At 37.5% G+C, this 14,866-nt stretch overlaps 1 protein-coding gene across 6 annotated transcripts in view; it reads right to left on the reverse strand.

Annotated features, from left to right (window-relative positions):
* TOX3 (TOX high mobility group box family member 3) overlaps nt 1–14,866 on the reverse strand; it is a 114,937-nt gene that overhangs the window by 45,653 nt on the left and 54,418 nt on the right. For 4 of the 6 annotated variants that reach the window (XM_075040226.1, XM_075040227.1, XM_075040222.1 and 1 more), the window contains 2 exons: nt 11,198–11,263; nt 7,009–7,263 (listed from right to left, as the gene is read on the reverse strand). In XM_075040226.1, coding sequence (XP_074896327.1) covers nt 7,009–7,263; nt 11,198–11,263 — 321 coding nt within the window. The remainder of the gene's footprint in view (nt 1–7,008; nt 7,264–11,197; nt 11,264–14,866) is intronic. The other 2 variants (XM_075040223.1, XM_075040225.1) reach the window with 1 other exon arrangement.

A 14,866-nucleotide genomic window follows, 5' to 3' on the forward strand; every position in this document is an offset into this window, starting at 1 on the left:
AAAGGAAGTTTTCAAATGACCCAAGAACCACGGTGGCTGGACCCAACAAAGCCTTTGGCCAGGTACAACATATCCAGACCTGCGGCATCTGCCTCATTTGGCTGGCTTAAGAAAGTAGCACCTGATTTTAAGAGTTTAAACTCGGGAGGCACAATAGTTTAAAGCCAGGCTTAATGCACAGCTGGTGTCCATGGTCATATACGCCTGCGTTCCTGTTCTTAGGAACATCAGAGATTCAGCTTCTGCTCCAATTCCTGACAGCTTTCCCATTGGGGTGTATCATTTTCCACATATTCATATGGCACCTCACAATATTTTCTGGAGTTGATGGATCTTGATTTAGGCATTGTTAATATAAAGTAGTCACAGTCTTTTTTCCCAGACTGTTCTGCTGATGTTACTGTGTTTCTCTTCTTTTGTGCAGAAGTCCCTCATGTATCTCGATAGTTAATAAACTGCTTGCATCGTTTTTTAATTATTTCCTTTTTTTTTAGCACCAGCAGTACCTGCTATTCAGATAGATGTCTTTGGCAACTGCTGCCACTTTGTTTCTTATGGACAGGTCCTTTCTTGCCGTTACTATGAGTTGCCTATTTTCGAAAAGAACACCAGAATAAGTTTCCTTCTCCAACCATAACAACTCATTAACAGATGGCCCATTGTGTCTGTATCGATGAGAAGGGAGGGAAGAGCACGTCTCTCAGAAAAGTGACTATATTACCCACACCAAGTATTACAGTGTCACTGAGGATGTGAAAATCTACACACTATTAAAACCCTATTATTTCGTACGTCATCAGGCTAGCACCGTCTTCATACCACGTTCAAGTTGCAGCACGTAGCTTCTGTGCAGAAGCCAGGGCTCTCTGTTGCCTCCAGGGTTCTCAGCCCATCGTCCACCTTCCCCCGAGGCCCCCCACGAGCCGTGCACACACGCTCTCCGAAAGGTAACTAAAAACCACACAACTACGTCATTAGAAGTAAAATAAAATATTTAACTATACAGCAATCAAAAAAAACTGACTTGAAAGTCCATCAGCAAAGCACACAGCTCAGACGTGTGGGCAGAAGCCAGCCTGCCACAGCGCTGAGCTGAGCCAGAGTGGGCACCGGAGCTGCAAAATCCCAACGGAGCCCTAAAGGTCTAATTTTACAGACTGTCCACCACCATGTGAAGGGTTCTGTATATAGCCAAATGTCAATGATCTGAGCCACCAGAGCATCATTTAATTTGGCATTACTTAATTTTGAGATTAATTTTTCTTGGTGCCACCAATTATTAAAAACAGAGGTGATAGCAGCTACCATTTCTGCTGGGAAAGTCCAATACAAACTAGACTAACACTGTTGATTTAAAACTTGAGTTTAGTAAACCACCGTAGTAATCAAAGGAAAAATAAAAACAAGAAAACTCTGAAGATAATCTCTCTTTCTAGTAAGAACAGTTGCTACTCCTATAAATGAATAACTGTAACTTTCTGGAATTAGTTGTATGCTTCGTCTTAAAAGATGACAATAAACATGTTCATAACAATAACAAGGGCTTGTTTTAATAGAGCGTTCCAGGCGTTAAACACATTAATGACCCATGAAATAACTGTTTCATCTGCAACACATTAAACAATGTTGTTATAACATGGTATTAATTGAAAACGTACTCCATTCTCTCTAGATAGGAGATTACAGATTGGGTATTAAAAGACATTTACAAATAAGTTTCTTTGTAAAGGAAAATTAAAATGAATTAGAGACACGCAGTCCAGTGAGTAGTGAAATAACTGTCTTTTGCCAATTTTAAAGCAACTTTTTTAGCTTTTATTCTTGCAATCTTCTGTCAATCTATTCGGTTAATTAGTAATTTGGGAATTTAAATTACTAAAAAAGATTTAGACCTTTAAGTACAAGGCACCACTGTTCTGAAACATTAATGATATTTCTATTGCATGCAGCCTTTAATAAGCTCAAATTTGCAACTCAGTTTTTTAAAGCCACATCATTGAGCTGTTTATTTAAAAAGCCTCTTCTTGAAATAAAAGCAATAGTCACCATCATGTCTTTGATTTGAGCACAGTGCCACTCCTAAGTAGTAATGTAATTAAAGATGAGCGCATTCCACTATGAATTAGCCTTATCTGTGCAGAATCCTGAATGCACTGACAGCACCACAACAATTGTAAAATATAAACAGGCTCAAATCTTCATCAAATAGGAAACACATTTGCTCTAGCAGCATAAGTAATATAGGGAGCAATATATTTAAAATTATCAGTCTTTGTAACATCTGTACTTTTTTGAATAAAATAAAAAAATCAGACTGAAAAGAGACAATTATTTTACTGTGTGTTTCTTAGATATCAGAAAGAGAATTTTGAAATTCATCAAAGCTAACCTTCTGTTATGTACAACAGGCTAAGCTGAAAAGAATGTTAACAAGTTCAATTTTCATTCAATCAGCACTACTGCTCTCTGAAATGTTTCATTGCAGGAAAGAAATAAAAATAATCTATATGGTAATTATGAGGATGAATCCCCCAGTAACTTTCAGCTACATGAAAGGTCAGTTCTATTCAAGATATTTTATCAGTCCCCTGCACATACTCCTGTCCTGTCATTTTAAATCTGAACAGCATTTTATTTTCCCATTTACAGCTACCTGCAGAATTAAGTACTTAAGCCAAATAAGAAAAAAAAAAAAAAAAAAAAAAAAGAAATGTTGAATGCTGGCAAAGGCTATAATAGCATGGAGATAAATCGTTCAGCTGCTCTCTCTCAAGCCTCTGGGGCTGCAGATTTTTCTTCTCCTGGTGCACTGTGGGTATTCAAAACTTGTTCAACATGATTTCATTTCATTTCAGGCACTGCCTGAGAAAACTAAATTACAGAATCAATCATACAGAAGGTCAGAGTGAGACTTCATTACAAGTATTGCATGCTTGCATGAATATCTTTCATTTATGACTGACCCAATATGTCACAATAGCTGTCTAGTAAAAATAATCCACTTTCTGAAATTGATGTACTACTGATGTCAATGCTACTCAGCAGGCTGGGCAGATTATAGAGAGGTGTTAAAAAAAGGAACCCTCAGGAGCACAAGTTGTAGTTTTACAGAATTGCCACAGTTTGCAGATTAAAATAATTTTTCTATGGGCAGCTCAACAGAAAACAGAGCATTAATATAAAATATTGGGGATTGATTTTTAATGAGGATATTGTTGTTTGTTTCCACTTATTTATATTCAAGTATTTATAGGGATAATATTTGCATCATGTAAATCCATGTGTTCTCTGAAGTCAAATGTACATCAACACTCCATTTTTCAGTGACTCGTTTTTGAACATCAGGATTTTATACGCATATTATTAAAATATTAAAATTAATCAAACTGTCTCCATTTTATCTCCTCTTTTTGTTGCTGTTGTCTGTTTTTAAATGTAGAAAAAGGCTGTTAAGAAAGATAAATGTGTTGTTTGTTGCCAATAATAATGAAGTTAATCAGCAGTGTGACAAGTTGTCACTCTTTCCATAGTATGTATATCTCAATAGTATGAACTATTGTTAACTCATCAATACGATCTCTTAATAATTGCTAGGCCACATGTATGCTGAGAATAAATATCTTTCTTGCACTGTGAATGATTTTTTCAGTATAATAATACACAAAGAATATGTTAAAAAGGGAAATTTTTTTTTTTTTTTTTTTTTACTTTGGTCTTCCTGTGGGAAATATGTGAGATACTTGCAGAAGTATTACAAGGTAGCTAGCCAACTCCATACCCTAAGGGAGACATAGGAAAACCTTGACATAACCTATTTTTAACCATGCCTCTGGTGATTCTGCATTCAAGTTTATAGGTGAACATGTCAGGTAGTACATAGAAAAAAGCCAAAGACACACAGTATTAATCATAATTCTGTCCAAGCCCATTTTATTTTTTCAACATTTGTGATTTAAAATCTCATGACATTTCTTCAAGGTGAAATTCTTCTACCAGACTTTTCAACAGGGTAGGACTACGTTTATCTAAATTAAATATTGCTTACAGTAAAGCTCTCTAATGCTTCACAAGATAACCAATAAACTCAGTGCAGTTCATATTAAAATAATTTAAGTTTGTATTCAGCTAAAGAAGCTTTCGTGATTAGCAATACACTATTAATACAGCCTTTAAATAAGACTATCCTAGTATTGCTGGATAAGAACATTGTTCTGTAAGTGTATACGAACATCGTAATTATTTTACAACCCCATCTTTAGTTCTTTCAGATATAGTAAATTCAATTGACCATGAAATGAAATTTCATAGTCAAAATGCCTCCTTTACATTTTTTTATTGCTGCAATAAAGTTTTTATAGCTCCAAGGCAAGGTAATTCATGAAATGTCTAATTTAAAGATGAATTCTAATATCATTAATAAATATTTACCAGTTTAATAAAGTGCACATTTTTCACATAAAATATGATATAATGTTTTCATTTTCTATTTTTGAAATACAGATTAACTGCTGGAAAATTTGAGTACTAAAGAGAGCTATGTGAGTTCAGGGGAAACCTGTGCAAGGACCCTCTGTTAACGTTTTTAAACTTCCTGAAGCTACCCAGCACTTAGGAGCAGAAGAGAAAAAGGCTACTGACTAAAATACAATGGCAGAGGCCACTCCATCTCACAGCATAAAACAAATCAAGCGGTTGTGGGGAAGTGTCTGACACACGAACCTCCCTATGTGGCTCCTCCATATCAAATCATGCAATTCCTCATCAATTCTCTGAAGCCAAACACACACAACCCACAGCTTTGAACTGGCAATCACCCTGGAAAATACCACTGGACTACTGGGAGAAGAAGGCATGAGCTTCTCTAGATCTACTCTTTGACCTATATGGGAACAAATTCTTACCACGGAAATCAATGTAAACTATGCCATTAATTTCTACATTGCACAGTCTAGAAAAAAAAAAGGAAAAGATGTAAAGCCTCTCAGCCAGTGCAAGAAGAGGTGAGAGAAGAGATATCTAACCAGGAGACCTCTTCTGGCTGGAACTGTTAAGGTGACAGCATGTACTCATGGAAGAATCACATTCAGTGAAAGGATGCAAAATTAAAAAGCAAAACTGGGTCAGGTTACAAACCACTCGATAATGTTGAGGGGATACTCATACATGTAACACAACACTGATCCAGCCTGTGATATTTATTACACATTTCTAAGCAAGTTTCATTCTGTTCTGTGTACACACGCTCCATTACTTTAGTTTTCACGCATAACATTCCTGACTCTCAGGTTTTATTTACCTGATCTTTCTTTAGTAGTCACCCAACATGTCCAGTGCATATAAAAACCCATGGAAAATGGGATCTGAAAAGAAGTATTGTATCCTTCAAGGCCTGTTTTAAGCAGTCCCTGCTTTCTATCTATGGAATTACTGAATTCTGTACCTCCTAAGTAATGAGCAGTCTGTGCTTAATTCTGTATTAGTGCTAGCTGCGTTTCATGACCTCCAAGGAAATATTAAAATTTGCAACAAAGCCAGCAGCCTGCAGAATTCCAGAGAAATATTTGCTACAAGTTGATTTGTAAATCTTTAATTAATTTTCATTTGCCAGAATAATAATAATAATAAAAAAGATTTACATGAAATTCTAACATGACAACATGATGACCTTTATTACAGTCCAGCAGTAAATCTGCATTTTCACTATGCCAAGTTTAGCAAAAGGCCCTATATAAAACAGCTAATCAGAAAGAATATAGTTGATGTAAAATACCTGTTCAAGCTAAACGTTCACTCTGTCTTCAATATGCAATACAGAAACTAATTCTAATTGTAACCACTGAGTTTAAAATGCTAAGTGTGATAAACTGACTCAGAGCTGTGTCTCATCACCGCAAGTATGAACGTTACTGCATAAAGCTTAGAGAAACCCAAGCATGGAGATCCCCCAAAGCTGAAAGGGAAATGCAACAAGAAAGTGGAAACTGCCTTGTACAGCCTCCCACTGAGATCACAGCCATACAGTGTGTATAGATTCCATACAGCCTTGGTTTTGATTGTTCTAATTAACAGGAATGATCACTGGAATTAGCTTCACAGTCCCTGTCACTTAGCCCTTCCTCACAGCCAGACCGTCCCTCCCCATTCTGGAGGGCTTGGAAACAGCCCAGGAACAGGCCTAACCTGCCCCAGCCTCTGTGGTCAACAACAGCACTGGACTGAACAAAGTCTTTTTATAGCCCTGTATTTCTGAGTATGGTCAATCAGTTCTATTATGAGTTAAAAAAAAAATATTAAAAAATCAATTTCCATTTATAAAGAATTAGCCCATGGAATATGCGGAATACAGGGAAATAACATGTTTTTTTACTGCTGGCATACTGTTCCCTTTCTGAGCTACTCTCAATACTGCACTTTCAAAATATCCTGATGGCTTTCAGATGTGGGTCCTATACCTGAAATACAGACAAGCGATTCCTTCTAAATGCTGTAGTTCACCCTGGCCAACACATTGGTCTTTCAACTCTCGATGCCAGTGTCAACTGTATAACACGTTTTTGAACTTTAGCAGCACTTGGGATGCATATGATGCCAGTGGATATGGGCTTCCAAGTCCATTCCCAAAATTAAAATTCTATGTTTATAAAGCCTGACTGCTTCTTCACAAGAGATCTGTTCACACACATCATAGCATTGTGCTGTATGTTAACCACCACGTTTATCTTCCTGAATTCACCAATATTAAACCCTTAACCATTTGCCAGCTGCTTTAGGGAACTGAGCAATAGTGTATCCTTTGCTGCGTAACACTGACAACACGTGTCATCATTCATACAGAACACGCCTGCACACGATACAGAGCATTGGCAAATGCTTGGTCAGCCTACAATACCAAGAAACCACACAGATCTTCCGAGAGGTCAATTAAAACTGATAGATGACACAAATCTATATTACTATGCTGTGACAGACAACATTAGGCAATGGAAACACACAAAGAACCGGACCTACCATATGCAATCCATTGCTGTGGATGATGCCGTCTTGCTCCACGAGATTTCGGGATATTGTAATAGAGGGAAGATCCAAGCTCTGGGGGGGAAACTGAGGTGTAAATTCATTTCCTTGGGCAGGCAGCTGGTCACCAAGGCCCTGAAAGGGCAGCAGGATATCTGCCATCCCCAGTGCAGGGTCTGACTCGGGTGGGGGGGTAATGGGTGGGATTTCGAACTCCTCGTCCCCAAGGCTCGGCGTATGGAATGTCTGCTAGAAGAGAACAGGACAAGGCAAACCACGTTAGGGCACCCTGCTCTCAGCAACTACCTCCGGACCTGCAGTCCAAATCTTCTTTTGTTCTCAATGCAAACTCTCTATGCAACAAAATTTTTAAGTTTCATATGCTGAAGGGGTTTATGGATCATTCTGATTAAAGATTTAAGTCTCATTATCATATGGCTTTAATGGAGTATCAGAATTAACAGTTTTTTAATGCGTACTTAATTAGCAACATCTGTCTTTGTTGTTAGTCTGAATATCAGCTACATTGGATTTGGCTGTATAACAAATTGCCACTTTATTGATATGTTAGTAAAATAGCACAAACAGCTTACATTACTCTCATGCTTCATAAAATACTGACAATTTTGTAGCACATGTCCAACATTAATTCAGCACTGACCATTTCACATCTTTTGTTTCCTTCTCATCCACTTATAAACAAGAAATATTATAATTCTGATCTTTATTTCTTTTCTTTTCCATCCCAAAAGTACAATGCACCCTTTTAAACAAGGACTGTAATTTCAAGGAGAGACATGTATAAAAGAGTGAGGGTGATTACAGCAGCTTCCAGTGTTTTCTGAAGCAAGCCAGCTTTGTTTGAACAGTAGGTTTGTTACGAACTAAACACCTGTTAAGATGCCTTGAGCAAAACGTTTACTGCCAGTTATCTTCAGGGTTTGTGCGTGTTTGTACGTGTGCATGTGTCTGTCAAAGATAATCTTTATTCAAGTAGAGTCTGTATCTGGCTTCAACATAGCTGATTTTTATTTGGGAAACAAATGAGCTATGCTTATTCAAATTTCTTGCAAGTTAAATGAACTTTCATATATTATTTCAGGTCCACTGCTACTTAATAATAGAAATTCAGTGCCTGAAATTAGGCCATTTTAATGTACCCAGATCAGGACCATCTTGATCAAACTGGGCAGTTGGCAATCCTAAAATAGGCACTCTTGTCGTGTTCTGGACATGCAAGGCTGCTCTGGGATTTGTTTGCTTGCATTAGTTCAGGATTCGTGTGTGGGGGGGGTGGAAATTGTTTTATGTATTATTTACATTGTTTGAAAGAATGACTTAATGCCAGTTAATTTAAAAATGATAAGTTCAGTGAAAGATCTCATTAACTGCTGCAAATTGTCATCCTTCAAACTGTTAATGATGATATAAATTAATAACCGCTTGAGAGAAGACGGAAACTGAAACACAAGAAAAACCTTTGCTTGCATATAGAACCTGTCAGCTGTCATTATTGGTCTCACACCAGAAATGATGAGGTCCCAGATTGCTGCAGACTGCAGTACCGTCAGAGTCTGCCGAGACGCTACCCATCTTGCTCAAACTGCAGGACTGTAACTTAATTCTGGATGTGAAAGCTGGGCCTGGATTAGGGAGACGTTGGACTTGCCTGCTGCTATATTACAAAAGGTGTGAATTTTTCTTCCTGTGGACCCCATAGTTCGCAAACACAAAGGATGGATTGGCCAGGAGAAGTGGTTGGCTAATGAACACAACCCTATGGCTGCATTTGCAGTTATTTTGGCACTAATGTGGTCTAGTAACAGATGCAACTGTAATTTGTGACTCATTTGCTACCCCATTACTGCTTAATGAAATCTAACATATCACATTAACAATACGGATAAACACTCATTCTTGATATGTGGCATTTGGCTGTTTTCATTACCACTGTAATTAACACTTGAAATATTATTTCAATAAATATTTAAGGTGCTTTAAAATGGGTTGTAGTAATCATGACATAGAGACAGAAAACATAAAGCAAATGTGCGGCTTCTAAGCCTGAATGTGGTCTAGGATTACACTCCTAAGGCATTATTTACAGGAATAAAATGGGCTTCTAGCTCAGCAGTGCTCAGGTCCAAAATCATACCGAGAAAGCTACATTCATGTTAATGTAAAAACACTCTAATTAAATACATTGTAATGCAGTAATTGCAAAGTTAGGTTCACGCTTTAATGTGAACACTAACACTTAATCATATTTTTATTCCTTGTTCAAGCAGAAGCGTTCAGTGAAATCAGTATTATTATAGTACGTTTGAACCTCTCTTTACCTGACATATTTATGAGACAGTAGTAATTGTAAGAACTGCATCTTTTTCCCCCATCTAACAGAATAACTCTAGGACAACTGTGTAAATATATAACACAGCTAGATAATAATACAATATTTTACTTAGGAAAGTAGCATTCATCTTAATACTTACAGCTTACTACAAATGGGAGAGTAAATTGATGAATACTCTAACATTTTTTAAATGTGAATTTAATTCTCACAATATAACTTCTCTAAATAAGTATATATCTTTTTTAAAAAACATATAACAGACCTAAGATTGAGAACAAAATAGATGTAATCTAAGAAGAAAGCAAGCCCCTTAGTGAAGTAGTCTTAAATTCAAATCACTGGGCTATTCAGTCTGTAAAAAGAGCCTGAATAGTACGCAATTTGGGATTGCAGAAAGGTGCGGTTATGACGAAAAGATAGTATAACATTTATGGCATTTATCTTACCAATCACATTTTTTAAAGTTATTAACTTTTCAAATATTTATATCGTACACATTTTTTAAAAAACTGTGTGCATGGTTAAATGCCATCTGTACTGAAACATTCAAAACATTTGTTCCTTTTGATAAAAATGCAAATCTGGAGAACTGTTGTATCAACATATAACAGCCAATGTCTGACACGGTGAATTATCACAGCTGGAATTAAATTGTCTCTGAACAGCTGCTGGCAGCAGAGCTTTCATCAATGTTTGATTCAAATGTAGGAAAAAAATTCTACAGAAAGAAACATCATGTTGTCATTACAGATGGGGTTTGTGTTCATTATCACAAATAACACTGGAGCTAGTGCCAAACAATATTCCCTTATCTAAGCAGTCTTGCTGGGTAAAGAGAGATGGTGACCATTGTATAAAAGATTCATAAAACACGACTCTTAATTCTAACCTTCATATTTATTGTTACACCTTTCTGCTTATTTTCTCTGAGATGGCTTTTTTAAAAGTGCACAAGAATACCTGCGAATGAATCGCCACTTATGACATGTAAAATCAAGGCTGCCCAGTTTTCTAATCTGTCCTCATGTTGGGAAGATCACTTATGGCATGCACCCTATATAAATACTTAGTTCTTGTTCTCCATATTGCTATGTACATTACTAGAGAGTGCATCTTGCACCTTCCATCCTTCCCCTTGGACTAAGAGCTGTTGGGTTTTAGCGATGAGCAAAAGGTGTTTCTGTCTGGAGCTGGGGTCAGTGTTAGCATGCTGAGAGTCTGTTAACTGGCTGTAAGGCAGCACCACTGTAACAAATACATGGAGACTCTAGTTGCCATACCTTTCTCCTGGTTCCATTCTCAAAGGCAGTGATTAAATACATCACCTCCACAACCCAGCCAGTCTCCACCAGCCTGGCCCCGGGGTTTCTTCTTGATTCTGGGCAGAAGTTTGCTTCATGCAGCACATACACTTCAGGCAACAAAGCTGGGTTTGGTTTTCTAACTTATATGAGTATTAAGAACCCAAATTAAAATGTTTGCATCTATAACAGAAATTAGCACATTAGCTAGTAATGACTATTACTAAGCTTGCTTTCAAAGTGTACACCTACTGTGCTTTTTATTTGTTTCCTTCTGTTTATTATTTTTTTCCATACATAAAGCAGATTTGTTTCTATTGACATGCTATGTAAGTAACAGCCTTATGGACAGCTAAATTGACTGGTAATGGAGAGCTGTCAGGTTATTTTCTTTCTCATTAAAGTCTTTATTTTGTGCTCCATAAAACACACAGAAATTCGGCACTTCACTCTTCATCCATTCAAAGTCTGTTAAATTATCACAGCAAACAGCAGAATATAAGCATAGATAAAAAAGAAAAACATCTACCTCATTTGCAGCAAGAAATGCATTATTTGCCTCTGCCATGTTCATGTAGTTGTTATTGTTTCCAAACTGAAAGAAAAATAAATATTTGGACTTTAATGCATGCCACGATAAACTTTTCTTTACCCCATCCCTGGCACAGAAAAAGTTGAAAAAAACCCAACAAACACAAAACAACAAACAGATAAGATGTAATTTTGCAGATGTTCTTTGAAGTCAGAAGTAGACTGGATTCAACATTATTATTATTATTATTACATACTCTGTGTCCCCAGGTCTGTACATGGAAGATATCCAAGTGTATCTCTTCAACTTTGTCCATGTAGCAAAGCCAGCCCGCAGACCTAGAGGTGACTTTGGAAATTAAGTGTCCATTAAAAAGAGACTGTTCTCCAGAAAAGACATTTCAGCTCTACTACATCTTTCCTGACACGCATTATAATATTTCTGCAGGTGATCCTGATCCAGAGGATTGCTGCAGCTAGGAGTAGCTGGCGTATTACTATTCCAAGTGGACCTGGTTTTAAAGAGATGATGGTTTTAAAGAGATGAAGGTCAATAAGGGGAAGAATGAGAATCTGCAGTGTTGTTCTTAAAATCCCATTCTTTCCACAAAATTAAAAAGCCAAACAATCCCCTTTTGTCTATCCTTCATTCCAGTTGAGCTCCCACGCCCCCAGTGAACACTAGCACCAGAAGATTTTGCGAATCAGAGAAACTGTATCACACTGAGACCTTGAGATCTACCCAGGCTGGAGTGGGCGGAGTGCCCACTTACTCCCACTGAGGCACAACTCCTCTCACACACGAGTGATCTGAAAGGATCCTCTCAGATGCCATAGAGTCATTTCCTCCAAATTCTCAAGTATGAACATTTGTTGACGAAGATAAGCACTTTTACAGACTGAGCATAGAAAAGAAAGAGATTATCAGCATTTGGTTAATTGGCACTTAGTGTGCCTTATTCCCTTAAACGGCACTTCCAAAAAGCAGCTAGTCTGGTAGTTATTTCTGCACGCATTCCCGGAGCAGGCAGGCATCTAGAGTCTTTGCTTCAAGGAACAGATACCACGCATGTCATGCAGCTACCACTAAAACACTAAATCACAGGCTTTCACATTTTCACATTTCTATTACCAGGCAAAGCGCACACTGCGAAGTAGGAGTATCAAATGAGAGAAAAGTCCCTGTGCTGTCCCTACAATGCCCTGCCACATCACTGCTGCTAAAGCCACGCTAAGCATTCTTCCCTTAAGTCCCATTTTCGAGTTCTGTAAAGCAAATTTTTTCAGGAAGGCTTCGTTTTATCTTGCCAGATCTTGGTGGACCTGCCCCCCCAAGCCACAACAGCAAACTCCACCGCCAGCAGCATAGGCTCTGCAACAAGTGCGTGAGAATGGGTAACCATGCACTTGCACAGACTGTTCTTTCCAAGGAAGAAGCTCTGTTGTGCTTTCAGAGCAGCTGAACCTGTCCTGAAAGGAAAACCACTTTGCTCCAGCTCAATTTACTACTGCCGTACTTGGTGCCTGACTGTTTTTAGCAGGGAAGTGTTTCAGACCCTGACTCTCTCCAGTTCCTCCAGCACCCTAGAGCAGTGGAGGGGACAGAGTAATCCTTTCAAGAAAGGCTCTTTCCCCAAAACCTCCAAAATCCATTTCTGAAAAGAAGACCAAAAGTTAAAAGGAGGGGGAAAAGGAAAAAAAAAATAAGAAGAGGAGGAAACTAACAGTGATAGAGGATGAAAAAAGGAAGACGGACACAAAGAATTGGAGCCTTGTGTACCTGATGAATTGTCTGATTGACAAAACAGGAAATCAACAAAATCAGACAACAATCGTGGGGAGGAAGGAATATGAGATGAGATTCCTCATTCTGAAGTATGAAATTCCTTTTGAGTACTTAACATGCTGAATCTTTCAATCTATAACACATGTTAAGCAACAGAGGCCTTAACACAATATGTAGGCTGCCTCATAGCTATTAAAACTCTGTTATCCCCAGCTATGCAGATACTCAAGTAATGTCATCCATTTTTTAAAAGCCCAGATGTCACCCATTTTTGGAGATTAAAAAATTAAAATCGAATTGCACATTCAAATTACTGTTTTGGCACATACGGATGTGTGTGTGTGGATTTGTCGCACAAAGACATAGTACTTCAGCTCAACAGTGAGATGGACAGGACAGAATTTTTTTTTCATGTCAGTTTGTGGCAAACTAAGAAGGATTTACACGAAAAATTCAAATGGCTCCAATAGAGCTATTCTTTCTACAGTAACAAAAAAAAGAAATCAAGTTTTCAAATTACACCTAAGTGCAAAAGTACAATAGGCAAGTATAGCTCTAACATTGGATAAGTGAGTGGGAACAAACCCTATCTTATTTTAATGAGCTTAGCATCCTAGGGGCTCCAGTGCCTCAAAATGGAAATGTAACCAATTTTTACCTTGAAGAGTAAAATTCTATATTGTTTTGATCTACAGGTATTCCTCACACCACAGCTACTGCTGTTCTGACTGCCAAGTGGTTTTCTTCCTTTTTGTTTTATTAAAGTAAAACAAAGGGGAAAGTGACAACATAATTTTCCATTTTATTAAGACTGCAGAAGCAAATGACATAACAAGGAATGTCAAAGCTAAAAGTTACAAGTACATATCCTTAGATTCATTCTGTTCTTGGGCTACAATATTTAAGAGCCTATTGTGTATGACTCAGGCACTGATGTCAGAACCTGGCATATTTAGGCTTTTGTTAGTATGGATCATAACTAATATGATTTACATTTATTTTTTGTCTCTGAATTAGAAATCCATTGAAGGCACACAACAATTATCAGTGAGTATTTCTAAGATTAAACTTCCTTATTATCTAATGGTACCTATAACAACAAAAGAAAATAAAATGGTTATTATCTTAAGGACCTAAACAATTCAAAAAACAAATTAAGCTTAGAGTGAAATAAGAACTGGGTTAGAAATCCTCTTTTGAACAGTTAGTCTGCGAATGTAATTACTGAAGAAACTACAGCTAATCAGCTGTGAATTGTATCCATTAATTAGTATTTGCCCTGGAGAAATGAGAAAAATCAGTAACAATGTTAACACTGCAATGCACTGATGAGTACTGAAACACAGGGCCCTCAGCATTTAGTCAAGCAGGTGGCTCCAATGGTCCAAGTAATTTAAAAAGCTCTCACCTGAAGTGCAGAGCTGGAATTACAAAGCACTTCTTGCATATCTTTGTATCTATATAAGGCTATAATTAATGGCATTTAATTTAGAAACACTTTGTGATCAGCTGGGAACAGTTATAAATCATTCTAAATAGAACAAGGGGTTCTTGTCTATTTTAGTAAAATAATTTGGGAAAGATGGTTTTTTGTGAAATGACTCTTGTTGCAGTCAACATTTTTCTCCATTCATTTTCTAAAGGATCCCTTGCTCAGACCCCTCATAAACATCTCAGAGCATTGCTATAGCTGACAGCAGGCATTCAAATTAAAGGCAAGACCTGGCTATTTGGTCTGCCCAGGTATACTCCTGTGGAGTCCCTGTGACAGAAAGACAGTAAGATGCAGCACCTAGTCAGGCTATCTTTTTGTTTCGTGCTGGCATTGGGATGTTTTGCAAATTACTTAGCCATAGCAATTAGCAAGGTTTTGCATAAACT

The sequence above is a fragment of the Buteo buteo genome, chromosome 11 (assembly GCF_964188355.1).
Source record: "Buteo buteo chromosome 11, bButBut1.hap1.1, whole genome shotgun sequence".
NCBI classification, from domain to species: Eukaryota; Metazoa; Chordata; class Aves; order Accipitriformes; family Accipitridae; genus Buteo; species Buteo buteo.